Source organism: Malus domestica, chromosome 05, assembly GCF_042453785.1.
Source record: "Malus domestica chromosome 05, GDT2T_hap1".
NCBI classification, from domain to species: domain Eukaryota; kingdom Viridiplantae; phylum Streptophyta; class Magnoliopsida; order Rosales; family Rosaceae; genus Malus; species Malus domestica.
In genome coordinates, this window is record NC_091665.1 from 41,848,395 (window position 1) to 41,875,834 (window position 27,440).

General features: G+C 38.0%; 3 protein-coding genes and 1 long non-coding RNA gene across 15 annotated transcripts; 3 read left to right on the top strand and 1 right to left on the bottom strand.

Moving 5' to 3' along the window:
- The first annotated feature begins 858 nt into the window (after window positions 1-858).
- On the top strand, window positions 859-1,548 carry LOC103435110 (uncharacterized). The gene has a single exon (XM_008373500.3). The coding sequence runs from the start codon at window positions 859-861 to the stop codon at window positions 1,546-1,548; it is 690 nt and encodes a 229-aa protein (XP_008371722.3).
- A 7,894-nt stretch (window positions 1,549-9,442) lies between these two features.
- LOC103419746 (cellulose synthase A catalytic subunit 8 [UDP-forming]) lies at window positions 9,443-19,520 on the top strand. The gene is made up of 26 exons (XM_029103582.2): window positions 9,443-9,607; window positions 9,719-9,815; window positions 9,897-9,958; window positions 10,051-10,113; window positions 10,215-10,274; window positions 10,351-10,407; window positions 10,634-10,676; window positions 11,209-11,286; window positions 11,667-11,985; window positions 12,054-12,198; window positions 12,279-12,359; window positions 12,777-12,845; window positions 13,024-13,051; window positions 13,834-14,034; window positions 14,587-14,663; window positions 14,759-14,813; window positions 14,900-15,050; window positions 15,583-15,849; window positions 16,106-16,451; window positions 16,604-16,741; window positions 16,919-17,044; window positions 17,133-17,345; window positions 17,456-17,708; window positions 17,792-17,991; window positions 18,104-18,457; window positions 18,644-19,520. The coding sequence occupies exons 1-26, from the start codon at window positions 9,506-9,508 to the stop codon at window positions 19,229-19,231; spliced, it is 4,173 nt and encodes a 1,390-aa protein (XP_028959415.1). The 5' UTR covers window positions 9,443-9,505; the 3' UTR covers window positions 19,232-19,520.
- A 1,482-nt stretch (window positions 19,521-21,002) lies between these two features.
- On the bottom strand, window positions 21,003-27,270 carry LOC103427865 (uncharacterized). Of its 12 annotated transcripts, none has more exons than XM_029103132.2 (9): window positions 27,017-27,270; window positions 26,695-26,799; window positions 25,304-26,349; window positions 25,095-25,136; window positions 24,063-24,110; window positions 23,446-23,535; window positions 23,268-23,301; window positions 23,085-23,153; window positions 21,003-21,192 (listed from the first exon to the last, which is right to left on the bottom strand). In XM_029103132.2, exons 3-9 carry the CDS (start codon window positions 25,310-25,312, stop codon window positions 21,158-21,160), a joined length of 327 nt encoding a protein of 108 aa, XP_028958965.1. In that variant the 5' UTR covers window positions 25,313-26,349; window positions 26,695-26,799; window positions 27,017-27,270; the 3' UTR covers window positions 21,003-21,157. The 12 variants fall into 12 exon arrangements, with proteins under 12 accessions (XP_028958965.1, XP_028958964.1, XP_028958960.1 ...); XM_029103131.2 differs by having other exon boundaries at window positions 23,085-23,183; XM_029103127.2 differs by lacking the exon at window positions 21,003-21,192 and adding an exon at window positions 21,881-22,435.
- Window positions 21,227-21,563, top strand: LOC139195804 (uncharacterized). The gene is made up of 2 exons (XR_011580838.1): window positions 21,227-21,358; window positions 21,453-21,563. It is a non-coding gene; the product is annotated as an uncharacterized lncRNA (long non-coding RNA).
- Window positions 27,271-27,440: the final 170 nt, after the last annotated feature.

Sequence of the window (27,440 nt, forward strand, 5' to 3'; positions counted from 1 at the left end):
TTAAGTAATAAACCAATCATTAACTTCTATATCCTTTAGTTTCTAAAATTTAGTCTCCAAATTGAGTCTTCCTAGCATTACTCATTTTTTAATGTACTAAACATACGATCCAATACGTTAAGTGTTATAATGTAAGTGGTATGATATTTAAAATGTAACTTCCCACATAGCCCAGGGGAGTGGATCCTCTAAGCTTATATGTATATTCTCATCTTTACATAGCACAAGGCATTTTGGGAGTTCACTAGCATCGGGTTCCATCGGAACTCCGAAGTTAAGCGATGGAACTTCGAAGTTAAGCGAGTAGCGCGTGAGAGCAATTCCATAATGGGTGACCCACTGGGAAGTTCTCGTATGAGTTCCCAGAAATAAAACCGTAAGGGTGTGGTCTGGACCGAAAGCAGACAATATCGTGTTACAGTAGAATCGAGCTCGGGATGTAGTGGGGGCCCGGACCGAGATGTGACATAAAAACTCATGAATCCTACTTGAAAAAAAAAATTCAACTACAACGAGCCATGTTCCCTGCATTTTCCAAAAACCTTTTCACGACACGCATTAATTCCCTGCACGTTCATATGGCTTATGAATGTACACACTACAATCGGCAAATAAAAGTAAAATCAATAAAATCTAATTATTAAAGAAAAGACTCAGATGGAAAACGTGTAACGAGTCATGACATGTTGAATTATTTCAGTAGTATCAGGGCAAGACCGAGGGCAATTACGTAACTTTAAAGAGAAGTCTATGCGTTTATAAGGCCTTGCACACACGCACTTGCGCAAACACAAACAAAAACAAAAGTTGTTCTTAATTTTTTCAGCCGCCTCTCCGTTGATGGAAGCAGACGAAGTAATGGAGCTATATGATTCTTTCTGGTTTGAGCTCCAAATCATCAACAAACAACCGATTTCACCAATCCCATCAAGGATTGAAGAAAACCCAGATCATGAAATCGAAGAAAACCCAGAAAAACCATCAAAGCCAGAGTTTTTACGCATTCCAACCAGGCACACCAGGTCCATGAGCGACGAGTTGAGCTCCAAAACGACCTTCAACTTGAGCTCTCTCTCGCCTGATTCTGTCCTCCACAGACCGAATCTCTCCACGGTTCTTTCCGGAAAAGAAGCCGGAGAAATCGAAAACCCGAAACAGAGATGTGCAGAAGAAGAAACACCGAAGAAAGTTGAAGGGAGGAGAAGAAAGAAGAAGAGTGAGAGCAAGAGCTTGACGGACCTTCAGTTTGAAGAGCTAAAAGGGTTTATGGATCTTGGTTTTGTTTTCTCAGAGGAAGATAAAGATTCAAACTTGGTTTCAATCATTCCTGGGCTGCAAAGATTGGGAAAGAAGGATGATAGCAGATATGAGAGTTTTGACGAGTCTGCAATTTCAAGGCCGTACCTTTCTGAAGCTTGGGAGGTTAGGGAGAAGAGGAAGAGAGAGAAGCCATTGATGAATTGGAGGTTTCCTGCTTTGGAGAATGAGATTGACATGAAGGACAATCTCAAATGGTGGGCTCATACTGTTGCTTCTGCAGTTAGATGACGAACATCCTGGTTCTAAGATTTTTGTATTTTTTTTTCCTTCTTTCTGGCTTCAATTTTTGTTACAGTTTTTATACAGAAGATGTCAATTAACATTGTTCTACAATCTTGTAAATGCAAATAAAAGGTAGAAACTTTTTCTTGATCAGCTTATGAATACTTGTGCTTAACCTCCTCTGCATTCTAATTTCGAAAGCCTTAGCAATGCAACTTAAGAATTTCTTTCGATTTGTTCTCGACCATTCATTGTTATTTTTCTTTATATATAAACAATGCTGAGAAAAAAGATCTGAACTTAAAATCTCGAGAATATTTTGATGAATGCTCTTAACAAACTGGGCTGCAAAAGTCCTGGCAAAATGTCATAATGTTTTAAATTGTGTTTAATAGTCCCCACCACCATTCCTTTTGTGATGAAAAGAACCTTTAATTTGAAGCATAATTCGACGGGGCATTTTCCCTCTTATCTGTCAAATGATACATAATCGAGCCAACTAGAGGAATAGGAATTCAAACATCTTGGCTAGTGGAGAGAAAAGTTAAAAAGCATTGAAATTCCTAACCTACCAAGTCCTCACGAAGCGTATCTACTTCTACTCATGCATATCTATTATCTTATCTTAAGAACCATTGTTAATATCGTTATCATTTAGTTTAATATGATAATCACGGTCAATCACGGTCCAAAATAAAAAACTAATCATATTTATTTATGTGTTAGTTCGCGTGGGCTTAGTTATTGGAGTTTAGTTTTGCATTTTAGGGTTTGACAACTTGACCCTGAGACCCAGTCAGCTAAATCGAGTTGATTTTTAAATAAACTCTTGTTAATTGGAGGGTAATTTACATCATTAATGTAATCAGATTTTTAAATAACAAAAATCTTGTTAAATCGAGTTGATTTACTTTTCCAAAACAGGAAAAAATGGAGTTAATTCACTTAAAATTTTTGTGCAGCCTACCTAATACGAATTGAATAATTGTAAGGGTGTGATATCTACACATCCCATTTTACTTCTCACACACTTTTTTAATTTTCGGCCGTCGGATTGGATGAATTGAAGAAGATCAACGGACATAAATTATCAAGAGTGTGTGAGAAGTAAAATGGGGTATATGGATAGCATACGCCTAATTGTAAACGCAAAAAAAAGTTGTTCTTAATCTCTTTAGCCGCCACTCCATTGATGGAAGAAGATAAAGTTATGAAGCTCTATGAGTCTTACTGGTTAGTCTGTTTTGAGTTCAACACCCAAGCTCATCAAACACTACGTACTCGGTACATCAAGGATCGGAGCAGAACTAGATCACGATATTGAAGAAAACGATCAAAACACAAATGATTTTACGAAATCAAACCTTGTGTATTGTGGGAAAAAAAATTAAAAAATAAAAACCCTGCGTACTGTGTTCGTGATGATGAGCGATAGATATTTGTTGAATATGAGTTAGGTTTCTGTGAGTTAAAGTGCAGGTTTAATTTATTGAATTAATGAGTCCATAAGGAATCTAATGGCATGGTTCATGCGTTTAGTTATGAAATTTATTAATTAATTTCTTGTCACGCCTATGTAAAAAGCCGTATGTTGGAACTTTTTCTTTCTTTGAAAATAGGAAACAACTAGTGGCAATCTACGGTTATCTATTTCTTCCGGACCCGGAGAGGATATATAAAATTTCACCTTGCCCTTGGCCAAGGTTAAACAAACTTACCAACTTGAAGTATTGGGACCTCCCACATTTTTATGTTTACGCGCAGTCCGCACCCTTACCACTGAGCCACTTGCTATGGATTTCTCATTGTTAATTTGTTGAATATAAAAGTTTGAGCTAATTATAGTTGTTTTACACTCTGTTTGTTATTTTAGGGGGGTGTTGTCAAACTAAGATTTTAAAATTTTTTAAAAGTGATAGATTTAATAGGATTTAAGAGGATTAAAGACTCCTACAAAATTTATATGGATTTTAAAGAATTTGAATGGATTATGGTGGAAGGATTTGAAATCCTAGGAGGTGAGGTTGGATTCTGTGTATACCGTACTTAGGGCCTCCGTATTTAGATCTCGTATAAATACTCGGGGGATCAAATGTAATTATGTAATAAAGGAATGGGCATATATGTAATAAGTGAGAAGCCCTTATTCTATAAAAGGACTCCTCACTCTCTCCCTCAGAGGCTCTGAATCTCTCTCCCTCACTCCTCTCACTTCTCAGAGAAATACAATAATCAGTGTGGACGTAGCCCAAACCTTGGGATGAACCATGATACATCTTGTGTTATTTACATTTCTTGCAGATTCACGGTCGGATTTATGTTGTTTCAAGACCTCCGGTTTTGTGCATCAACAGATTCTTTTTAGTTTTGGTTATATATACTTTTTGCTCTCAAATCCCACAAAATCCACAACTTATTGAAATCCTCCAAAATCTTAATTTTTTTAATACACTTAGATTTGGATGGATTCTAAAATCCTTTAAAATCTTTTAATTGACTACACCTAGATTTGAATGGATGCTAAAATCTTTTAATTGACTACACCTAGATTTGAATGGATTCTAAAATCCTTTAAAATCTTTTAATTAACTACACCAAGATTTTAAAGTCTTTCTCAAATCCAAGTTTGACTACACCCCCTTTTAAACTCTCACTCATGAAAATCCAGAAACGTCACCTATTTGCATGGAATTTAAACTTGGGAATTGAAGGTCCTAAATTCCAAGTTTTTTCTCACGCGGAAATTCTAAATTTGTATATTTGTGAATCCAAACAACAGAATTAGTGCATGTCAATTTATAAATTCTAATTTTTATTAAAAGGATTTTTATCACAAATGGTCCCTGAGATTGATCAAACTCATAATTTTGGTCCCTCACTTTCAAAATCAATCAAGGTCATCCCTGACATTCACTACCACACATGAATTTGGTAATGTTGTTAAGATTCCGTCAACTATTCTGTTAGTTTGTATGTGGGACCCACAAATCCAATGAAATGGTGACAGGTGGATTACACAAAATAAGGGTTTTTATCTCAAATGGTCCTTAACATTGATCCAACTCCTCGTTTTGGTCCCTGAGTTTCAAAAATCGATAAATTTGGGCCCTGACTTTTAATGGCGCACGTCAATTTAATCATTTCATTAAAGTTTTCGTCAATATTTTTTGTCCCACTAATCCAATCATAAACTGCCACGTGGATTAACTACAAGAAACTATTTTTTTATGATTTAAAACTAAAAGTAAAATAAGAAACGAAAAAACAAAACTAAAAGAATAAAAAAGTCATCGTCATCTTCATCAAGATATGCTAAAAAAGAAAAGGAAGGCACCATGACACCACTAAAGTACTTGGCCTCTTAAGCTCACTCCTCATTTTCTCTAGTTGGTTATAATCCTATCAAATTTGAATTGAATTTGGATTCGGTTTTATTGAATTTAGATTGAATTTTTTTCCAATTGGGGTTGTGGGATGCGAGAAAAATGTCAGCGCGGAATACTCGTCTGTTGGTTCACTCTTAAAAAAAAGTTCCTTATAGTTATTCCATGTGGAGCCATATGATTGGATTAGTAGGACCACATCAACACACAAACGAAAAATATATTGATAAAATTTTAACGGAATGACTAAATTAATATGTGGTAATGAAAGTCAGAGACCAAATTTATTGGTTTTTCAAACTCTTAGACTAAAATGAGGAGTTGGATCAATGTCAGGGATCATTTGCAATAAAACCCCTTATTTTGTGTAATTCACACGTCACCATTTCAGTGGATTTATGGGTCCCACATGCAAACTAACAGAATAGTTGACATAATCTTAATAGTATGACCAAATTGACGTGGGGTAGTGAATGTCAGGGACAACATTGATTGATTTTGAAAGTGAGGGACCAAAATGATGAGTTTAATCAATCTCAGTAACCATTTGTGATAAAAACACTTATTAAAACTCCAAATTTATTTTCTTCATCCAAACATAGTGTTAAACTTTTAATTAACCTAAGGCTACGTTTGGTATACGAAAATAAATTCATGTAAAATAAATTTTTGTATTTTTTTCTAGAGGATGGGAAATTAAAATTTTCTTTAAGGGTTCAGGCTTGCTTGTCTCGCTCTCATATGTTTGATAAATAATGGAAATTTTATTTTTTACTTTTTACATGTCAATGCTTGATTAAATTTTAAGACTTGTAATTTCAGAGTGCATGTATCAATTGTGAGTACATCGTTTCTGAAGTTCAGTTTCATACTGGTTACATATTTTTCAGTGATCAAATCTTTGATCATAGAGAAATTTTCACAACTAACACATCATATAAATCCCTACATGGCTACCACTAACAACTACCACAAACACGAATGACAAATAATACAAATACGACACAAAGACAATAGACACGACATATTGGCACCAAATGTCCACACAAAACCATCGTTGAAACAAGTGAGGCTAAATCAACCATTGCTAAAACAACAAGGCCAAAAAATTGCTGAAGCAACCACAAAACAATAAATTAGCTAATCCGAGAATGATATTGGGTTTTTCCAGCACATGATGAGTTCTCCTAAGTCTATGAGGAATCATATTATTAGAAGATTAAGGTGTTTTCTCAATTAAAGTTGTTTTCCCAATTGGAGTGGGTTTCCTAATTGGAGTTGGTTTCTCAATTGGAGAATGACTAATAACTAGATTCCAATTAGGATTAGTAATCCTTATTGAAGAAGAGCTTTATTATGTATATATAAAAGGACTATTGCACTAGTTTTGAATTGGAGCAAAATGATAAGTTTTATACCACTCAAGGAGTTAAAAGTGAGAGGAAATTGTGATGACAAAGTGTGTGCGAGAGAAGAAAATAGATAGGAGTTTGTATATTCTTAGTCTTGTTTTTTCAAGTTTTTTTTCAAGTCTTAATCCTAGAGGCTTGTCAAAATTATTCGTTGTACTCCTTCTTTATATAGAGAAATATTATTGTTGCTGCCCCGTGGATGTAAAAGCATAACCGACCGTGTAAATTCTTGGTGTTACTTGTCTTAATTATTTGTTTTTTATTTCAGAGTTTGTTCATTTATCCCATTCTTAAACTCGATATTGATAACGAATGAAACCACAAATCAGTTCATCTTCATACCGAGGGCTACACCTCTTCTAGAAAGATTTGTCACCTCCATCAATAGGACACCAAAGATCTGTATGGCGGCTCAGCCGAGGGTTGGCCGAGAAGCGCACAACCACTAGGGAAATCGAGTCGTAGGAGGTAGATCCGACCAACCAGAACCACAATTCTTACCCACAACCACGAATCAAGGCCAAATTCGAAGGCATACCGGATTTGGAAAGAAGACTCCAAAAAACTTTGGAGGGTTGTATGCCAAAAGGTGGAAGAGAGGATGAGAGAGAGAGGGGGGGTGGGGGAGGGGGAAGGGAATGCTAGGTAGCACCAAGGAGGGCGCCTGAGGCGAGGGCAAAGGAACAGAAAGGGGAAATGGAAACAAAGGCGATGTGCGGGGCAAAAGGAGGGAGAGCAGCGACGCGGTGGCAGAGAGGGGAAGAAGAGACGGGAGGAAGGACTATAAGAGGGTCGAAAGGGCTGCCATCGGCCCCAAGTTGATTGGCGGCTGTGATGCTTTGAGATCCAGGATTTTTGGAGAAGAAAGGTTAGAGACCAGCGGCTGTGATAGAGGAGAGAGAAATCGGAATCAGACTCAGCCGTTTCAAAAAAAAACAATTATTAATGCAATCATATAGTTTCCCACGTTGTTTTCGACCGTTGGTTAATTTTTCAGCCCACCGAACTCGAGCAACGTAAACCTGCCGCCCACCGTTTGCTGCTCAAATGACCTAAATACCCTCACGGATTCTTCACAGAATCCCTCAGGTGGGTAAGGTCAGTTTCGTCAATCCAGAACATAGAATGAGAATATTTGAGGTCAGTCCAAGTAGACAGTGCGAGTGTCGCCCAACTACAAAGCTCTGCAGTCTCTCTGCTCCTTGCTTTGTGACTCGGGCCGGCGTCGTTCCTCATGGACGATTCGCTAGTCGCGGAGAGCTTTGACTCGCTCTGGTTCTTCGGCAACGTCTTCTCGTCCAAACCCATGTCGCCGGTTGCTCAAAATCGGCGAACGGAGCCGCCGCCAAGGGCTGAGATTTCGACTCCAATGTGCCCCAAATGCGACGAACCAGAAATTGTGGAGCCAGATTCCATGGAATTGGTGGTGGAATATTATGATTCCGCAAGTCAAAGGTCAACGGAGAAGGCAAAGAGGAGGAGGAGGAGGAGGAGGGGTCTGCAGAGAAAGAGGAAGATCCTTGGAGAGCTAGATACATTGGGTCTTGATGATCGTGCCGAGGAAGTAGGTTATGGGAATTCTTGGTCATTTAATCGGACGACTGAGGGGAATTGTGGGTTTAACAATCAGAGGTTTGGAGAACATCAGAATGCAAGTTATGGGATGCCTTCAATCAGTGATAATATGGCAATGAAAGAGCACCTTAAGTCATGGGCTTGTGCTGTTGCTTCCACTGTCAGATAAATTTTGTCACGGCCGTTTGATAACCATTTCGTTTTTAGACTCTCTAATTGCTAATTGCAGACTTCAACATAATTTCATATGTGACTGATTAAGTTGTTTGATTTGGGCATTCCTTTGACAATGTAATGGTTCTGATATGTGATTAAGGTTGTACTAATTTGATTCCAATTTAATTATGAATTTTATTGTTGCTTCTTCTTCCTTCTTATTCTTCTGCATCATCTGTCATTCCTTGATTAAACAAATTAGTTCTGTGTCAGTCTGTCAGGACGCTATCGATAACATGTCAGTAAGTTTTAATCTAATGGCAATGACATCATTACAATATCGATAACATATTGACAAAGAACATGGTTGGCTGCTCCTTTCCTTGAAAACAACCCTAGATTCGTGTTAATCACATTCTAACATGCGTGCAAAATTTAACATTCGAAGCAATGTATTTGGTCCTATCTATTAATCGTTCTTAAAACAGATGTTCGTTCCATAATCGAACTATCACCCGAAGATTCTATTTAATATGCAACAAATAGATCGTCCTTTTCTTGTGAAACGATACTTTTTTAGCAAGCAAGCAGCTTTGGGTGTCAGCTTCCTCTGGTACACAAGTTAAATGCCAAAGCTTTGGCTTATTTAGAAGCACTTTTGAGAAACTCCGTCACTAAAAATCCAAAGTACAGTCACAGGGTAATTTCTGTTCAACAAATCTTGTCGATTTTATGCAGATACCTTTTGAGTTCACGTGTGCTTAGAAAAAAGAAAGGGTTCACATGCATAATGCTGTTGCAATTGAATATATTCCACCGGAGAAGATTTTGTCCCACAAGGAAATGCAATTTCTACCTCAAATTTTTTTTTTTAATCTTTTAGTTTGGGAGGTGATTTGAACTTGTATTATTTCTTTTTTTTCTTCGGTTAATTTATTATGTGTGGGCGGCTGACTAGCATTGCTTTCAGGATGAAAAGTACCATAGTTTAAACTTTAAAGGTGGGAGGCAATGCGTCGTGTTTATGCTTTAGTTGTGTTAATTGTGTCTTATATTCATGCAAGTTTCGAGTCGTATAACGTATTGTGCCTAAAATTGTCGTGTTGTTAAAGGCGGTGTTGGTTAAACAGAGGGCTTTAAGGATGAAACGTTTTCAGTTGCCATAACTGGAAGTATTACTACACTAATTATGTTAAAATTGGGTTAATGACCAGTTTTTAATTTTTTGTTTCACCAGTTCAACGAGTTTTCTAACTTCAACTTTGCTCTTGGGTATTGGAATTTGGACTGGGCTGGGCCCAAGTGTCTGAAAAATGGGCTGGGCTTGAATGGCGGCAAACTTTACCCAACCCAAGAGAGCAGCAGCACGGCCAACACCGCGCACGCCGAACGAAAGACCAAACCAAAACGAAGAGAGTGACAAAGGTAAAGGAGGAGATGGCGGACCCGAAACCAAGGCGACTGAAGGGTCACAAGGCCACCGCCACGTGCTGCATCGCCTCAGCCGCTACACCCGGCCTCGTCGCCACCTCCGGCGAGGTATGGTTGTGGAGGAAATTTCAAATTTGAAAACTCAACATTCTGTGGCGTTTGCATGTTTTTGGGAAATTGGGTTTTTGGTATTGAAATGGAAAAATCAAAACTTTGTAGGATGGCTGCGTTTGCTGGTTCGATATGCGATGCAAAGATGCGATTGATATTATGGAGGTGGGAGAGGAACCCATTTCATCCTTATGTTTCAGGCCGGGTAAAATGTTTAACCAAGTTCTTAGTATTTGAGTTTTTTAGAGTGAAAATTTAGGAAATTTATTCTTGTGGGTTGAATCAGGAAATGAAAATATGATATATGTTGCATCCGGGAAGCAAGTCAAGAGCTTTGATGTCCGTCTGGTAATCATCAACTCTCCCCTCTCACTCTATGTTTTCGTGTTTTCGATATTTTTACTTGTTGAATGTTTAGAGTTTGTCATTCCATTTTCAAGGGGAGTTCATGCTCGTGGAAGCCCCTGGAGAGCTTTGATTATAACAAAGAAGAGATAAATCAGGTATTGGAGTTGAGGTAGACATTGTTTCAAATTCGATTGCTTACTTTGAGTTCAGGTGCCCCATTTCTGGAGCTTATTTGTATGTATGTTTGTGATTGCAGATTGCATGCAGCTCTAAGTCCTCTTTTCTTGCTGCTCCCGATGACGGCGGTGAAATTAAGGTCCCTACTGATTTTTCCCGTTCATATGTAATTGAATGTCTATCTCATAAGCGGCTGACTGTAATCATTGTGGCAGATTATTGACATTCGCCAGAAACGAATTTACAAAACATTAAGAGATGGCCATACAAGTGTATCCTTTTTTCTGTTGTAGATAATTCAAGCACTTCCATTTTTGCTTCTTCTACAAAGAATGTGACTCAGCGTCGGATTTTGAACAAAATATTGTGCTGCATATCTTTTCATTTTCCTTCTTTCTTTTGTTAAATTTCAACTGCTTAGTTCCCAGCATGATCTGTTCCTTTGAAGTTTTTGCTATCCTACCCACGCAATTCTATCACCTTAACTATACACTGTAGATTTGTAGCACCGTGCAATTCCTTCCTTGGAAACCTTGGGAAGGTATGTCTGCAGGATTTCATTTGCTCTCTATCCTTCTTGGTTGGGCTTTCTTCCATCATGGATTTTTGTTTTCAATTTATAAACTGGAGAGAAGAGTCATTCAAATCCTTTGGTGCACCCAAGCATACTCTATGTTTGCAACAAAGTGGAAAGAAACAAAAAATAATACATCTTTACCATAAATTAAAGTTAATAGTTACATTCACTTTAAGAGAACAACAAAATATGTGTACCTGAATTGATAATGTTAGTTGGCACTAGTTGGATGGAAGGAATTAAAGGCTTCCGTTAAGCATTTTTAATCCAGAATAGGGCTTTCAACCGGAACTTTGAGGGCCTCTTATCATGTTTTGGTGCTGTGCTAATATATTATACAAAAATCTTAGGATTTACTTGAACAAGGCACATGGAGCATACATGGCATATGAGTGTGATTGTGTGGGTTTGTTTGTTGAAGAATCCAGTAAAATCTCATCTTATTCTACTCACAGATAATTGACTACCAACTTCTATCTTGGGGTATCTTGGACAGTTATCACGGGAGGTCTTGATTCAAAGCTTGTAATGTGGGATTTCTCCAAGGGGCGCCCGAACAAAATTATGAATTTTGGTAAAACTTCTATCTTTTTTAATCTACAACTTTCTCTTCCTTAATTTGTTGCTTTCTGTATCCCTTATGACAGTAAATCAAAATTGGAATTGGTTCCAGGCCTATCACTCACTTAGGAAATCGTAGGCACATGAACCCTTCCTAACCATTTCTCTTGCCTTGCCACTGGCCAGTGCCTGGCGCAAAATATGATTTTTTTTTTTGTTCATTTTTATTTCATACTCGTCCTCCTTTCAACATGTTGATGCACTTTATTTCGTTTCTACTAAAATGATCATTTTGATGATTTTTTTTTGAAGAACATATAAATTTAAAATCATTGCGGGTCAGTGGTTGGATTGATTTTTTATACAATTCGTGCTTGCTGTTTTTCACTGCAGATTTGCCTGATGCAAATAATGGCGAGGCCAAGGAACAGTGTTTTAATCCTGCTTTTGTTCATTCAATAGCAGTTCCAGAAATGGATATGTTAGACAAATCAGACAAGGTTTGCATTGTGGCTAGGGGTGATGGTGCAGTTGATGTAATTAATATAGAAGCTGAACTTGCTCCCTTGAGGTCACAAGGTTCTAAAAAACCTCAGAAAGGATCTCAATCAAGATCGAAAGGTACTGATCTAGAAAACCCAGATCGAGAAGGAAGGAAAAGGTTGCATTTGGATTACTTATCCGGCGGTCACACTGCTGCTGTCTCTTGTGTGTAAGTAATAGACTTAAATGCAGTTCAAGGAAACCTAATTCACACATTGACTAGTACATGTTATTCAGGGCATTTTCGTTATTTGGAGATAGAGGAAGATTTATAATATCAGGTGGAAATGATAAGTTGGTAAAGGTCTGGGATTGGACCAAGTGTCTTGATGAAGGTAGCAGCAGCGATCTTCTACAGTTGAATATCAACCACAGCAAAAAAGTGAGTTACCATTGCTTTACCACCTCTTTCCTTTTCATTTTATCTGAAGCTTCTCATCATGAAATTGATTGCCTTGGCAGGTCAACTGGCTCTGTACCACTCCGGCTGATACGGAAAACCTAGTTGTTTGTGATACAACAAAGGTGGTAAAGGTTTATTCTGTTGCCTAGATTAAAGCCGCGCAATCAATGACTGGCAAACTCGTTCCCAGATATCTGAAAACTTGTTTACTCTCTGCGTATTGTGCCTTGATCTGCAAATCCTGAATCGCCATAATCAGCTTGCTGCACTTGACCCGGCAACCTTCTGCTTTGGGTCTCACCCTGTATTCGATGACCTGTAGACGTTTCCTATGTGTAAGTTGGGAAGTCAGATGCTAGTCTTTAACTCTATCATGTCACTGCCGGTATCACATGTTTGTTGTTTTGTTTTTTGGAGTTGGTTGGTATGCAATATCACATACCGTTGTACTCCATAATATGATAATATTGTTGAGGCGATGTTGACTCAATACCTTGTGTGTCACCAAGTGACTTCTGTGGAACGGGTTCATTTTCAGCGTCACGTACATGGCTTAGTACAAGTTTATGCAGAAGGGAGTTTTAGACATGAGTCATGACCTTGCATTAGTGATTCAGAACACCATGGTAAGTGGCATTGCATGCAAGTTTTTTCTCATAACACTACCTTTCGAAGTACTTGGCTAATTCTTATACGCCTCACAAGTAGAAAGGAGAAGGATGTACTTGAGAACCTTTACACAATAAACCTGCAGGTTGAAGACCAACTTTGTAATGTATTAATTTTGAAATTGTCACCGAATAGGAAGTTGCATGTTTCTATCCGACTTTTGGTAATTTTGTTTTCTCGTCTCTTCCAAAGTGGAGATATGTTCCTAACTCTTTCATAATCATAAACGTGTGATACAATTCAATTTTTTTTTTTTAACAAACGATAGTGTTAGGTTAAATTGTTGGTTATTCATCAGTGGAAGCCAAATTTGCACCAGAGTGCATATGAATGGTTGTTTACAGTCACTGCGGTAAAGCATCATCTGCCAAAAGTTTGAAATAACACAAATTTGAACGCTTGTGATTAATACAAAGTACACGAAGATTCCTGGTTAATTTCCTAAAGGTAGGGTAAGTAAAAGCCGTAATTAGTCTTTAACGTAATTACCAAAGCCATTTTATAAGGCATGCTTGTAGGGCCTTTATTTTGCCAGGTATAGGTAAAAGACACAACTCCAGTCCACCTCGTTTGTTCTGAGGTTTTTGGTGGGTTCAAGGATGTAACTTGCCCAACCGAAACCTTCCTTGCACTTCCCGCAAAAATTTCAAATCTCATTCCTTTTGGCAAAATCAAAGGAAAAGCAATGCGTAGCTTAAGCTGCCCACCACCCTCTCTCTCTCTTTCTCTCTCTCTCTCTCTCTCTGTGCAAAAACAATGACACCAACACCCCAACTTCCACACCCTTCCAACCACCACACTCCATCCACCTCGTCCTTCTCACCATTGCAGAAATGGGGTTTGGGCATTTCGTATAAGACCAGCAACAAGTCCCAGACTGGCAAGTGGAATGAAACCCCCTCTTCCAAGGATCATTTGGAATTTTGGGTTTCTCTGGAAATTGAGGAAAGGCTTCGACTTTGTCGAAAATGATGCAGTCCGTTGCTCCTCTATGCAATGCCTGCGGCGAGCAGGTGGGGCTTGATGCTAATGGGGAGATTTTCGTGGCGTGCCACGAGTGTAATTTCCCCGTTTGCAAGGCTTGTTTTGATGATGATGTCAAGGCCGGGCGTAAATTTTGCTTAAAGTGTGGCATTCCCTATGACGGTATGTGTTGTTCTTGGATTTCTCTGAACCATGTCTGTGTTTTCAGATGCTTTGGTATATGTCTACATTTGTTATTTGCTTATATTGGCAACATTCTGTGATAATTGTACTTATTTGCACATGAAATTGGAAATTATGTACCCTTTAAATTTATAGAAATAGTTTGGTTGATCACATTATAACAAAATCTTTAGGATACTGATTAAGTTCCCACGCACGCACTTGATGATGGATTAAGATCGAACTTTCTCTTTCTCTTAAGCTGATTTGGGCAAGTTCATCGTGTGCGTTTGCATATTCAAAGTTCAGTTCGTCTATGTACTATTTGGATTTTGGAAATGATGTGAGGAGAGTAATGAAACCAAATGTGCATATAGGTGAAATACCGTTCTGAAATTGAGTCCTTTTGAGTTTCGGAGAGAGATTGAAAAAGGGCTCATTTTTTGGTCTTGATTGATAATGTGACATTTATCATTTATACGGCTCGTTACATAATCAAATTTGTGATTCTCATGATTCCTAAGCTATGATATTGGCTGTTAAATTCTTCAGATAGCTCGTTGGCGGACTATGAAACAAAGGTGTCTGGCACTCGATCCACAATGGAAGCTCACCTGAATAGTTCTCAGGTACAAATGTGTATCTACAATGCTGTAACTTATAGATAGTCTATGTGAAATGAGATGAGTGAAGATTCTTACAGTATGCTACATACTTGTTTCAGCAGGATACCGGAATTCATGCTAGGCATATCAGCAGTGTGTCTACACTGGATAGTGGTGAGTCGTACTTCTTTTCCTTACATGATTTTTGCCCCCTTGTCTCATTTTTACCAATTTGCATTTTTTTTTTGTGATCCTTGAAGAATTAAACGACGACTATGGCAATCCAATTTGGAAGAACAGAGTGGAGAGTTGGAAGGATAAGAAGGATAAAAAGAGCAAGAAGAAAAAGGATGCGCCTAAGGTGGAAAAAGAGGCTCAAATTCCACCTGAGCAGCAGATGACAGGGGAATAGTAAGTACAACTAAAACTTGGGTTTATGTAGAGGACACTCTAAAACAGAAATGATAAAGCAGTTTCAAACATGTAAGGGCCTTGCGGTGCTAGTTTTCTGATTAGGCTCCGTGTTTTTGAGTCTTTTCCATATCGCTGTTGTCTATGTCATGCAAAGGTTCAGGTGTTCATGAAAGGAAAAATTGTTTTTGGCTTAGACAAGATGACTTTTACTCGTATGCTGTTATTTCATGTTGGGATGGTGTTCTAAGGCCATTATAGTTATCCTGCGATTCCAAATATGGGACACGAAAGAGTAGGAAAAATGCATATCAGTATCCTAACAGTGCTTCATAAACACGGTTAATGAAATGATTAAAAGCATGTTAATATTTTGGGAAGTTTCAGTGTAATTTTCAGAAGAAAAAGGTCGAATATTACGCATGTATGAATTTGGATGTGTTTGGACTTCGGATCATATCCATTACATAACATTTGAGGCTTTCTTTTTTCGCAAACTAGTGTGTTAATTGAATTATGGCCTTCTGTGCAGTTCATCAGAGGCTGCGGAACCACTTTCAACTGTCGTTCCACTTCCACCAAACAGAATCACACCATACAGAATTGTAATAATTATGCGATTGATCATTCTTGCCCTTTTCTTCCATTATCGAGTAACAAATCCTGTTGATAGCGCTTATGGTCTATGGTTCACTTCTATCATATGTGAGATCTGGTTCGCTTTTTCTTGGGTGCTGGATCAGTTTCCCAAGTGGTCTCCAGTTAATCGGATTACATTTACTGATAGGTTATCTGCCAGGTATGCATCTTCAAATGATTTTTCTTTGCTTTAAGCTGGTTACCAAAATTAGTTATCGATGTTTCGAATCTTAATTTCATGCTCACTGGAAGATTATGAAAAGAAAGTATGAACAGAAAGTCTGTGTTGTTAAAAACTGTTAACCAGTGAAGAGGAAGAAACAAATGACCCTAATTTCTGAATTGGATTCTAAACATAATCTTAAGTTTTCGCAATGGATGTACGTATGAAATGGTTGTATAAACTTCTATGCCAGGTTTGAAAGAGAGGGTGAACCCTCCGAGCTTGCTGCAGTGGATTTCTTCGTGAGTACAGTTGATCCGTTGAAAGAACCGCCCCTGATCACTGCCAATACCGTGCTTTCTATCCTTGCCGTAGACTACCCCGTGGATAAAGTTTCCTGCTATGTGTCTGATGATGGTGCTGCCATGCTTACTTTTGAATCTCTTGCCGAGACATCTGAATTTGCAAGGAAGTGGGTACCATTCTGCAAGAATTTTTCGATTGAACCACGTGCACCTGAGTTTTACTTCTCACAAAAGATTGACTACTTGAAGGATAAAGTGCAACCATCTTTTGTGAAGGAGCGCAGAGCGATGAAAGTAAGTACCTAATGGCCGAAGCTTCTTCTAGTTGCAACTGAATATTCACTCATGATCATTTGATATCAAAACTAAATGGAAGCAAACGTGCTAATTGTTTGTCTATTTATCAGAAAGCTTTCATTACTAACCACTTCATAATTTGTTTGCAGAGAGATTATGAAGAATTCAAAGTGCGAATGAATGCTTTAGTTGCAAAGGCTCAAAAAACACCAGAAGAAGGATGGACTATGCAAGACGGAACACCTTGGCCAGGAAATAACCCACGGGACCATCCCGGAATGATTCAGGTAGACAGATACCCTATTGATCCCTATATTTTTTGATGATCTAAACAAAATGTGTCAAAGTCTGCGTACGGTTCATTTGAGCACTCTGTTCATAACTTCATATGGAAAAATATACTGTTTCTTCATCGTTTTGTAAATAATTAATTTTGAAATATACTCCTTGTTTACCCTTCTCAGGTTTTCCTTGGACACAGTGGCGCTTATGACATCGAGGGAAATGAACTTCCTCGATTGGTTTACGTCTCGAGAGAGAAGAGACCCGGCTATCCACATCACAAGAAAGCTGGTGCCGAAAATGCACTGGTATAAATACATGCTTTTAGAGTGATAAATTAATACCCCATGATTTGGTATATATAAATGCTTAACTTGATTGATTGGATTGATGCAGGTAAGGGTGTCTGCAGTTCTCACAAATGCCCCATACATCCTCAATCTTGACTGCGATCACTACGTTAACAACAGCCAGGCAATTCGTGAGGCAATGTGTTTCTTGATGGACCCGCAAGTTGGTCGAGAAGTATGCTATGTGCAGTTTCCTCAGAGGTTCGATGGCATTGATCGCAGTGATCGATATGCCAACCGCAACACAGTTTTCTTTGATGTGAGTTTAAAGCTATCATACATATCTCGACATTTTGACAGTAACCTTACATTTCATGCACAATCGAAACGAATTAGTAAAGTTTTGAATCTCTCAATCTCAATTTGCAGGTTAACATGAAAGGACTGGATGGAATTCAAGGTCCAGTATATGTGGGGACAGGATGTTGTTTCAATAGGCAAGCACTTTACGGCTACGGTCCTCCTTCTATGCCCACCTTACCCAAGGCTGCTTCCTCATCCTCCTGCTCATGGTGTGGTTGCTGCCCCTCTAAGAAGCCGTCGAAAGATCTGTCAGAGGCTTACCGAGATGCAAAACGCGAGGAGCTTGATGCTGCCATATTCAACCTCCGGGAGATTGAGAGTACGTATCTAATCACTCGTTGAAACTGGATTTAGACAAAGTTGAGCTTTCGGTATATAAATTATTTGCGCTTTTTGATGCAGACTATGATGAGTTTGAGAGGTCAATGTTGATCTCGCAGACGAGCTTTGAGAAAACTTTTGGGTTATCATCCGTATTCATAGAGTCTACATTAATGGAGAACGGAGGAGTGGCCGAATCTTCCAACCCATCAACGTTGATCAAGGAGGCAATTCATGTCATTAGCTGCGGTTATGAAGAGAAGACCGCGTGGGGAAAAGAAGTAGGATTCTACTTTAATTTTTGTAGAAGTATTTGATGTAAACGAATTATGGCTTCCATTAATAACCACCGTGTTCTTCTATCCAAATGGTTTACATTCTCTTTTTCCACAGATTGGTTGGATATATGGATCAATCACGGAGGATATCTTAACTGGTTTCAAGATGCATTGCCGTGGATGGAGGTCAATTTACTGCATGCCCTTGAGGCCTGCATTCAAAGGGTCAGCTCCCATTAACCTTTCTGATCGACTGCACCAAGTTCTTCGGTGGGCACTTGGTTCGGTGGAAATTTTCCTCAGTAGACATTGTCCTCTCTGGTATGGATTTGCAGGAGGCCGCCTCAAACTGCTTCAGAGAATGGCATATATCAACACCATTGTTTACCCCTTCACATCCCTCCCTCTCGTCGCTTACTGTACACTCCCTGCAATATGCCTTCTCACGGGAAAATTCATCATCCCAACAGTAAGTTTTTTCTACCTTCATTGTCTTAAGACAGACAGACATAATAAAATGCCTCTCGCACGTGCAGAAAGGCTAGCACATCGATAATCTTGAACTTTAGAATTGTTGAATGTGTTTCTTGATATTCAAGAAACTTGGCCACTGCATTAATCAAGTTAAGAATAATTCTTTTGATCTTTGATTCAGCTTACAAACCTGGCAAGTGCCCTGTTTCTTGGCCTCTTCATCTCCATCATTGCTACAAGTGTGCTCGAGTTGCGGTGGAGTGGAGTCCGCATTGAGGATTTATGGCGTAACGAGCAGTTCTGGGTGATCGGAGGTGTTTCAGCCCATCTCTTCGCCGTCTTCCAAGGTTTCTTAAAGATGTTGGCCGGAATTGACACCAACTTCACCGTCACAACCAAATCAGCCGAGGACACAGAATTTGGAGAGCTCTATCTGATCAAATGGACCACACTTTTGATTCCCCCCACTACACTCCTCATTGTCAACATGGTTGGTGTTGTAGCTGGATTTTCGGATGCCCTTAACAAGGGATACGAAGCTTGGGGGCCACTTTTCGGGAAGGTTTTCTTCGCCTTCTGGGTGATTCTTCATCTCTATCCCTTCCTCAAAGGTCTCATGGGACGCCAAAACCGGACTCCAACCATCGTTATTTTGTGGTCAGTGCTCTTGGCCTCTGTCTTCTCTCTTGTTTGGGTGAAGATAAATCCCTTTGTGAGCAAAGTGGACAGCTCAACGCTTGCTCAAAGCTGCATTTCCATAGACTGCTGAGACATTACCTGAAAGTTTTCCACGATTTTGAATTCGTTATAGTTTGAATGCGAGGAAAAACTCGATTTCTGGGAATCACAAGTGAGTTCTTTGTAGCTTAGAAAGATTTGTAATGATTTTTTTTCCTTTTTCTTTTGGATTTTGACAATCAGTGTGTAAAGATTTAATCATTGCTGTCCTACAATATCAGTGTAAGAAGATGTTGTAACTGTCCCTTCCAATTCCACAACCTAAATCTTTACATAACATGTATAATTCCCAATAGTAAACTACAAACTATTTCTCGAAATTTTCGGTTCAACAAAACCAATCAAAACTGAACCACCAATTCAAATTAAACTTCAAAGTGTTTAGGGAATAGGGAGTGGGACTACAACTCTGTATTCGAGTGTAAGTATAATTCTTGAGCTTCGGAGGTGGCCATGGTTTCCGACTTTTCAGTTGTATCTTACCATCTTGTACGTTTGGTTCGGTACTCTTTGTGTTGTCGTTTAATTCAAAGGTTATTCTGAACTTTTGTATGGACAATTGGTTAGGCTTAAGGCTTGTTGGACTTGTTTTTAAAATGATTAAAAACGTTTTTTATTGATTTTGGATTCTAAAATCATTGCAAGTGCTTTTTAGAAGAAACATCATATATGTGCTTCTTGTCGGAAACACTTCAAGTGCTTTTCTAGGATCTACTTGAATTTTTAACAAGAATTGATTTCAAAAATATTTTTACTAAAAGAGCTTTTAGTCGCTTTAATGCATTTCCAAACGATAGAAATGAAAAAAAATTGGCTAAAATTATCAAGATGGTTTACAGACACATGAGGACTTGTTTCATCTGGATTATGGCCACCATCGTATGAATCACAATGTTCACCTTTTTAAAAACTGGTAAAGACTCACAAAGACATTTCAAATTCATCTAACCACCATCGTATTAATCACTAATCTAGGAATCGAAACTAAGTGTGACCCTTTCAACCACCCTAATATTCTAAAATAAAATTGGAAGGAAAACAAAAAACCCAACCACTCTTATTACTGTGGGCCTTGTTTGGGTCAAAATCCACATTTAGCAAATTTAATTGGGCCAAAAGCCCAAAACCAGTGTTAGGTCTATTACGCTCAAGCCTCTTCACACTTGGAGAAGTATAAATACTCCCACATTTGGTCACATATCATTTTACCTCTCTCTCACGACTCGCACCTCCACAATCTCAATCTCTCAATTTCCGAAAATCAGTGAGTTTCTCAATCCCTAATCATTTCGTACTAGCCGTTTGAATGTTTGAATTAGTTGCTGTTCGTTTTGCACGTTTCTTGATGGATTCCGTGTATTTTCCTAAAAAATTAGCTTAATTTCTTGTGAATTTGAATGCAAGTAGCTAGCATAATGTGATCGATTCCGTTGTTTGTTGAGCTTCTGGTAGATCGTAGAGTTGATTGAATTTTGAGCTCCATTCCGAGTATTTTCCAGGAAATTTTGCTTATTTTCTGCAATCGATATTTTTTTTTTGGCTTGCTGAGCCTAATGTTGAGCTTCTGGTAGGTTGTAGATTCGCTTGAATTTTGAACTCCATTCTGTTCATCTTGTAGCTCGCTGTTCAAAATTACTCTGTTAATCTCTAAATTCATGTTTTCTAATGTGCTATTGTTCCCATTTGCAACTTTTTTTTTTATTCAAATTTAGGCGAGAGTTATGTTTTGGCTAGTTCCTTTGGTTATCGTTTCGATTTGACCCTTTACTTATCATCTGATTAATTGTTGCTGCTTAAGATCATACTTTGTTCTGTCACTGGATTCTCGTAATGAAAAAAGTTCACAGCAGTCAACAATTTCTACACTAATTTGAGGTGTATTATGTTTAGCTTTGCTCTGATATACTGATCATTACAATGTTTCGTAGGTTGAAGCTCATAGTTTTCTCAGGCCTCTTTAAATTTTTATTATAAGAGTGTCAATTTGGTGGTCTGCTAACATGGCGCTAGTTTAATGTTTTGGAACAGCAGGAAACAAAGCTGCAGCACCATTGGGATTAATGACGGCACGTTATCAGCAATTGGTTATGCAAGGGCTTGCACCTCCACAAATCATCAACAATGCCGGCATAGCATTGGATGTTAGATCAGCTATAACGTAAGCTGATTGATGTACTATTGAGGCACCTATTTTTTTTTTATATATCTTTTAGAACGTCCCTTAATTATATAATCTATACTTTGGAATGCAGGAATGGTTTCCTGATTGATGTACCATTTGTACATTCTTCGAAATATCAATAGTATATCGCATTCCCTGCTCCACTGGCGGTGGAGGGAATGCCGAAACTTCTTCTGCTGAATTCCCTACTTCTATTATGTCATAATTTCTTATTCCAAGCACACGGCCCAATTGTATATCCCTTCCGAGCCAGTAAACATGTGATAAAAGAGTCAATCTGTCTATGGGAAAGTCAGGTGTCAGTTGAAGCACTGCTACCAGGTTCCTACCACTGGACAAGGATTGTCTGCCCTCCCACTTCCAGTGACCTTCTGTGCCCTCTTATTTGTGTGGTCACGGTTAAGTCACGTCAACATTTTATATTACTATTCATTTTTGTCTTATTATCTCTATAAAAAAAAACAATATAAAATTTTGACGTGACTTAACCGTGATCACACAAAATAAGAGAGCACGGGAGGGTACCGAAAGTGGGAAGGCAGACAATCCTTGTCCAGTGGTAGGAACCTGGCAGCAGTGCTTCAACTGCCACCTGACTTTCCCATAGACAGATTGACTCTGTTATCACATGGTTACTGGCTCGGAAGGGATATGCAATTGGGCCATATGCCTGGAATAAGAAATTATGACATAATAGAAGTAGGGAATTCAGCAAAAGAAGTTCCGTCATTCCCTCCACCGCCAGTGGTGCAGGGAATGTGATATACTGTTGATATTGATATTTCGAAGAAGAGTGTACAAATTGTACATCAATCAGGAAACCATTCTTGCATTCCAAAGTATAGATTATATAATTAAGGGACGTTCTAAAAGATATATATAAAAAAAAATAGATGCCTTAATGGTACATCAATCACCTTACGTTATAGCTGATCTAACATCCAATGCTATGCCGGCATTGTTGATGATTTGTGGAGGTGCAAGCCCCTGCATAACCAATTGCTGATAACGTGCCGCCATTAATCCCAAATGGTGCGGCAGCTTTGTTTCCTACTGTTCCAAAACATTAAACTAGCGCCATGTTAGCAGACCACCAAATTGACACTCTTATAATAAAAATTTAAAGAGGCCTAAGAAAACTATGAGACCACCAAATCTTGGCAAATATAAGAATCATCCTATTTAGTTCACTTCTTCATAAGGGGTAATCTTATATAAAAGAACTTGAAACAAATTCAAGGTACAGCAGCATCAAATACTAAGCATTAGTCTACTCCACGAAATTCAGTATTATATGTATGTAACACTATCACAATAAAGGAGTTAAACTGAAGAATGAAATACAAAAATTCACCCATATATATACAAAACCCATCAACGAAAAAGAGGGGTTTAGAAGAATACTCAATCTCACGAATAGACCCAAATCCTAGACTCAAGACGCAAAGAGAAATATTTAGAAAATTTTTAGACAACAACTCTCACAGAAAAACAACAACGTTTTGGGACGACAACCCTCACAAAAAGAGAACATCGTTTGACGGCGAGAGAGCACAAAGCAAAACAAAAACGAAAGTTAAAACAAAGAAAGATGCAGTCAAACGAAGCGGGAAGCAACAGAGCAAATTTCCGAGAGAACACGAACCCATCACTGATATTAAAATTATTTTTGGGTAAATTGGGTATGACTGAGGGTACTGACCTTCTCCGGGCATCTCGTGTTCGAAATTGGAAGAGTTTAAGATGTGATTTTGGTGGAAAATGGGCAGCGCTGCAGAGAGAAAAAAGCAAGTCCATGTTTCTGTGGAATCCAAATTGCAGAAATCAAACGATGTAGATGAGGATTTTGAAGATTCTGAATCTAAGAAAGAGAGGAGAAATTTACCTTTGGGGAAGAGTGGTGGCCGCTGCTGCTGAAACTGAAAAGATTTTGGCAAATAAGTTGAGAAGGAAGACAGTGGGAGTTGGCAACTCAGAATTTCAGCCAAACATAAAGAGAATATGAAGAAAGAAATAGTTGTGTAAGATGCTGAAAAGAAAAACAGGGAACAATGGGGTTTTACCTGAGGACTCGAGCTGGACTCTGAGATGTAGACCTCCCTCTCCCTTCCTCTCCCTGACATTCCACACCCTCCCCCCTTCTCCATCTGTAACTAATCCAGCTCAAAGAAAATGTAACGTTTGCATGTATATCACTAATTGTAACGTTTAAATAAATACACAATCAAACGTTTACTTAATCAAACGTTTAAATAAATGGTTGCGAATGACCTCACTGTTAAAGAGTAAATTCATAAGAACTTACCATGCACTTGAGCATTTTTCAACATTCCATTAAGCACAAACAAAATGTAATCAACACGTAGATGAGATAAGACATGTTTAGGTGTTAAGCCAAATGCAAGAAGTCAACCTTGACAACTCATCATTTCTTATACTTTGGACTCAGCGTTGGAAACTTGTCTACCAGGCATAACATCTGAAACATTATTTATTCATATGAATGTGAGAATGATTACTTTCAATGGCATTCCATCTAGAATTGTAAAGGGGTAATTGAATTCATCCATACTTCACCGTGTTCATGACTTGCAAATTTTCTAAACGACACAATAAATAACAGAGATTAGCAAGAGTTGAATCAAAGGAATCATTAGTGTAAAACTGACAACATGCTTACAAATTCAACTCCGATTGTGCTGATGTAGCTATCCAAGTATGAGTCATCCTGTTCAACGATTCCGAAGCTCAGACAAAAATTGCATGAGAAAATTGAGATTATATGCAATTGTATGTTGAATAACCTTAAGTATAACATATATCCCATATTAAGTGCATACACCTACAAACTAATCTTTATATGTACTTTAAAATAATACAGATCAATGTAATCTAAAACATTGGAAACATTATCATACAATTAAATAATCACGATGCAGAAAATTTTATTTCCATTATTTTCAGATAACTTTTCACCCCACAACACCGAGACAGAAAGCATACCCAAACCAGTAGTGGCGTTCCAACCACTGCGATTTCACAAACTTCTCAGTGGAGGAAGAGAAACACAAAATACACTACTTGACCACTTGTGGCTGAGCTTTTATCGCTCAACCTGTCTTTATCTTTGTGTAGCTCTATGACTGAAATATTATTCATATAAAATTTCATTACAGTATAAAGTATACTAACATAATAACCTTCTAAAAGCAACATCTTTTAAATACATTCCATCAATTGAACATTACCTCCCTGTCTAAGAAAATTGATGACAATCGTAAGCTAAACTATGAAATACCAAATTAAATACAGAAACATCACAATCCCAAACCAAACAAAACCCCAAATCAATTAAAAAAAAATTAGGCCAAAAGAACCCCACACCTAACAAAACCCCATATTCGCTCAAAAAGAGATTTATCTTATTTTAGCAAAATGAATTCCAACTGGCCACAATCAAAGTTGGAAAATCCTTTATGCAGAAACGTGAAAAAGAACAAATCAGAGATGCACTTACACCACAATTCATGATCATTATACAAAATTTGCAAAGCAAACATACAATCAAACAGATACCTCTCTATTTTTCATCTCTCACTCCCTGTTATTTGTATTGTGATAAGGTTTATGATAAACAATGATTTTACCAAAATTTAATAATAAAAAAACATCACAGTAGAAGTTTAACATGAGAGAAAGAGTCAATCTCTACCTTTGATGTGTTGATCCTACCATCCCCTTGCATGCTTGATCTCTACATAAAAATAGAGTTTGGTTGGTGAGAAAATGCAGAGAAAACAAACAAAATTTAATGTAATTCTAAATTTACCAGTATTAACAGAACCAATAACTTAATAACATTTTTACATCATTAATTAGTAGAAAACAATACAAAAATACAGCCCAACAAAATAAACATACCGCATTCATTGCTGAAACAGGGAGCCAACCTCCATGCTGCTGTTGGAATCACTGCAGACGGTTTGTAATTGGATGGATAATGGGATAGTATCTCTTTCACCTAAAACTGAAAAAAATGACACCTTTTAGAACTCAAAAAAACATAAAAATAATCTTGCAAGTGCCAAATAATGGATATAATCAATGCTCGTGGTTTGACAGCTCAATTCAAGAACTTATATAACATCATCATCATATGAATCAGTAAGATCACTTCCTAAAATGCAATAAATAACTTGGGGAAATTTAAACCTTATAGGACAATCCAATTCTAGTAACTCAACTTAGCAACGTGGTTGGAACCCTACACTCTAGTTATGTATAAATTCAAAACTGAGCATGTTTGAATTAAAGGTGCTAAGAAAATCCTAAACCTTTTATACACATCTTTGCTTAAATATAGGGGCTTGTAATGTTTGACATAAATAGCTCAGCCTAAAGCACACATTGACAACCAAATTACACAATCGTTCTCCTTTTTCATCTTTTCACAACTACACGTCTTTCGCCAAAGTTACTGCATTGCATCGCCATTGAATAATATGCTACAAACTAATTAGGCAAATGGGTCGCTGAAATTCACTGCAAAAATGCTCCGCAGAATTATTAATTCCAACAAAATTGATAGAACGGAGTGGAAGTTTGTAAGATCCATTTGCAGGAAGGAAATGGGTGCTCTGTAGAAATTGAAAAGATGGAAAATTGATAGTTCATGATTTTGGTAGTCCAGATTAGATTAGCTTTAGACGCCCTTAACAAGGGATACGAAGCTTGGGGCCACTTTTCGGGAAGGTTTTCTTCGCCTTCTGGGTGATTCTTCATCTCTATCCCTTCCTCAAAGGTCTCATGGGACGCCAAAACCGGACTCCAACCATCGTTATTTTGTGGTCAGTGCTCTTGGCCTCTGTCTTCTCTCTTGTTTGGGTGAAGATAAATCCCTTTGTGAGCAAAGTGGACAGCTCAACGCTTGCTCAAAGCTGCATTTCCATAGACTGCTGAGACATTACCTGAAAGTTTTCCACGATTTTGAATTCGTTATTGTTTGAATGCAAGGAAAAACTCGATTTCTGGGAATCACAAGTGAGTTCTTTGTAGTTTAGAAAGATTTGTTATGATTTTTTTTCCTTTTTCTTTTGGATTTTGACAATCAGTGCGTAAAGATTTAATCATTGCTGTCCTACAATATCAGTGTGAGAAGATGTTGTAATTGTCCCTTCCAATTCCACAACCTAAATCTTTACATAACATGTATAATTCCCAATAGTAAACTACAAAACCAATCAAAACTGAACCACCAATTCAATGCAAAAATTTGTTGTTAAATACTGCAATTAGATGAAGAAAATTCAGACCTGCTCAGAAGGGGATTTCAGTAGCAACATTGGTCACATGGAATTGAGACCTTTTCTTTCCACGAATCCCAATCCCTCCATAAAACTTCCTCCCAGAACTCTTCCCTGCAATGCAAAAACGCAATTCCATTCAAATTAACAGCAATCCACTACCATTGTCCAGCCAAAACCCACATCAAATCTCCCATCAAAACACCAACAACACCAAATTACGAACTGGGTATTTCATATATTCAATCAAATTGCAGAAAACAATCCCAAATCATGGTTCAGATGCTGGAAGAAGAAGTGGGTTTTCTTCTGTTTGGTGGGGAATGATTACCTGGGCATATAGAGAGAGGGAATTGAAGTCCTGGAAGTGCGAGATGAGAGATGTCGAGGGGCCAAAGTTGCTGCTGTCGAGCAACTTCCGAGTACGGACGCCATGGAAGAAGTGTTTAGGGAATAGGGAGTGGGACTACAACTCTGTATTCGAGTGTAAGTATAATTCTTGAGCTTCGGAGGTGGGCATGGTTTCCGACTTTTCAGTTGTATCTTACTATCTTGTACGTTTGGTTCGGTACTCTTTGTGTTGTCGTTTAATTCAAAGGTTATTCTGAACTTTTGTATGGACAATTGGTTAGGCTCAAGGCTCATTGGACTTGTTTTTAAAATGATTAAAAACGTTTTTTATGAAATTGATTTTGGATTTTAAAATCATTGTAAGCATATTTTTTTGGAAGAAATATCATATACGTGCCTCTTAT

Excerpts from the sequence above, each read along its gene's own strand:
- LOC103419746 (XM_029103582.2), top strand. The coding sequence starts at position 9,506 with ATGGCGGACCCGAAACCAAGGCGACTGAAGGGTCACAAGGCCACCGCC. Across the intron at positions 12,846-13,023 it reads TAGTGATTCAGAACACCATG|GAAGTTGCATGTTTCTATCC; the intron begins GTAAGTGGCATT and ends GTCACCGAATAG. Across the intron at positions 18,458-18,643 it reads GAAAATTCATCATCCCAACA|CTTACAAACCTGGCAAGTGC; the intron begins GTAAGTTTTTTC and ends TCTTTGATTCAG.
- LOC103427865 (XM_029103125.2), bottom strand. Across the intron at positions 23,184-23,267 it reads GCCACCACTCTTCCCCAAAG|AAACATGGACTTGCTTTTTT; the intron begins GTAAATTTCTCC and ends TGGATTCCACAG. Across the intron at positions 22,436-23,084 it reads ACACGAGATGCCCGGAGAAG|TAGGAAACAAAGCTGCCGCA; the intron begins GTCAGTACCCTC and ends GTTTTGGAACAG.
- LOC103435110 (XM_008373500.3), top strand. The coding sequence starts at position 859 with ATGGAGCTATATGATTCTTTCTGGTTTGAGCTCCAAATCATCAACAAA.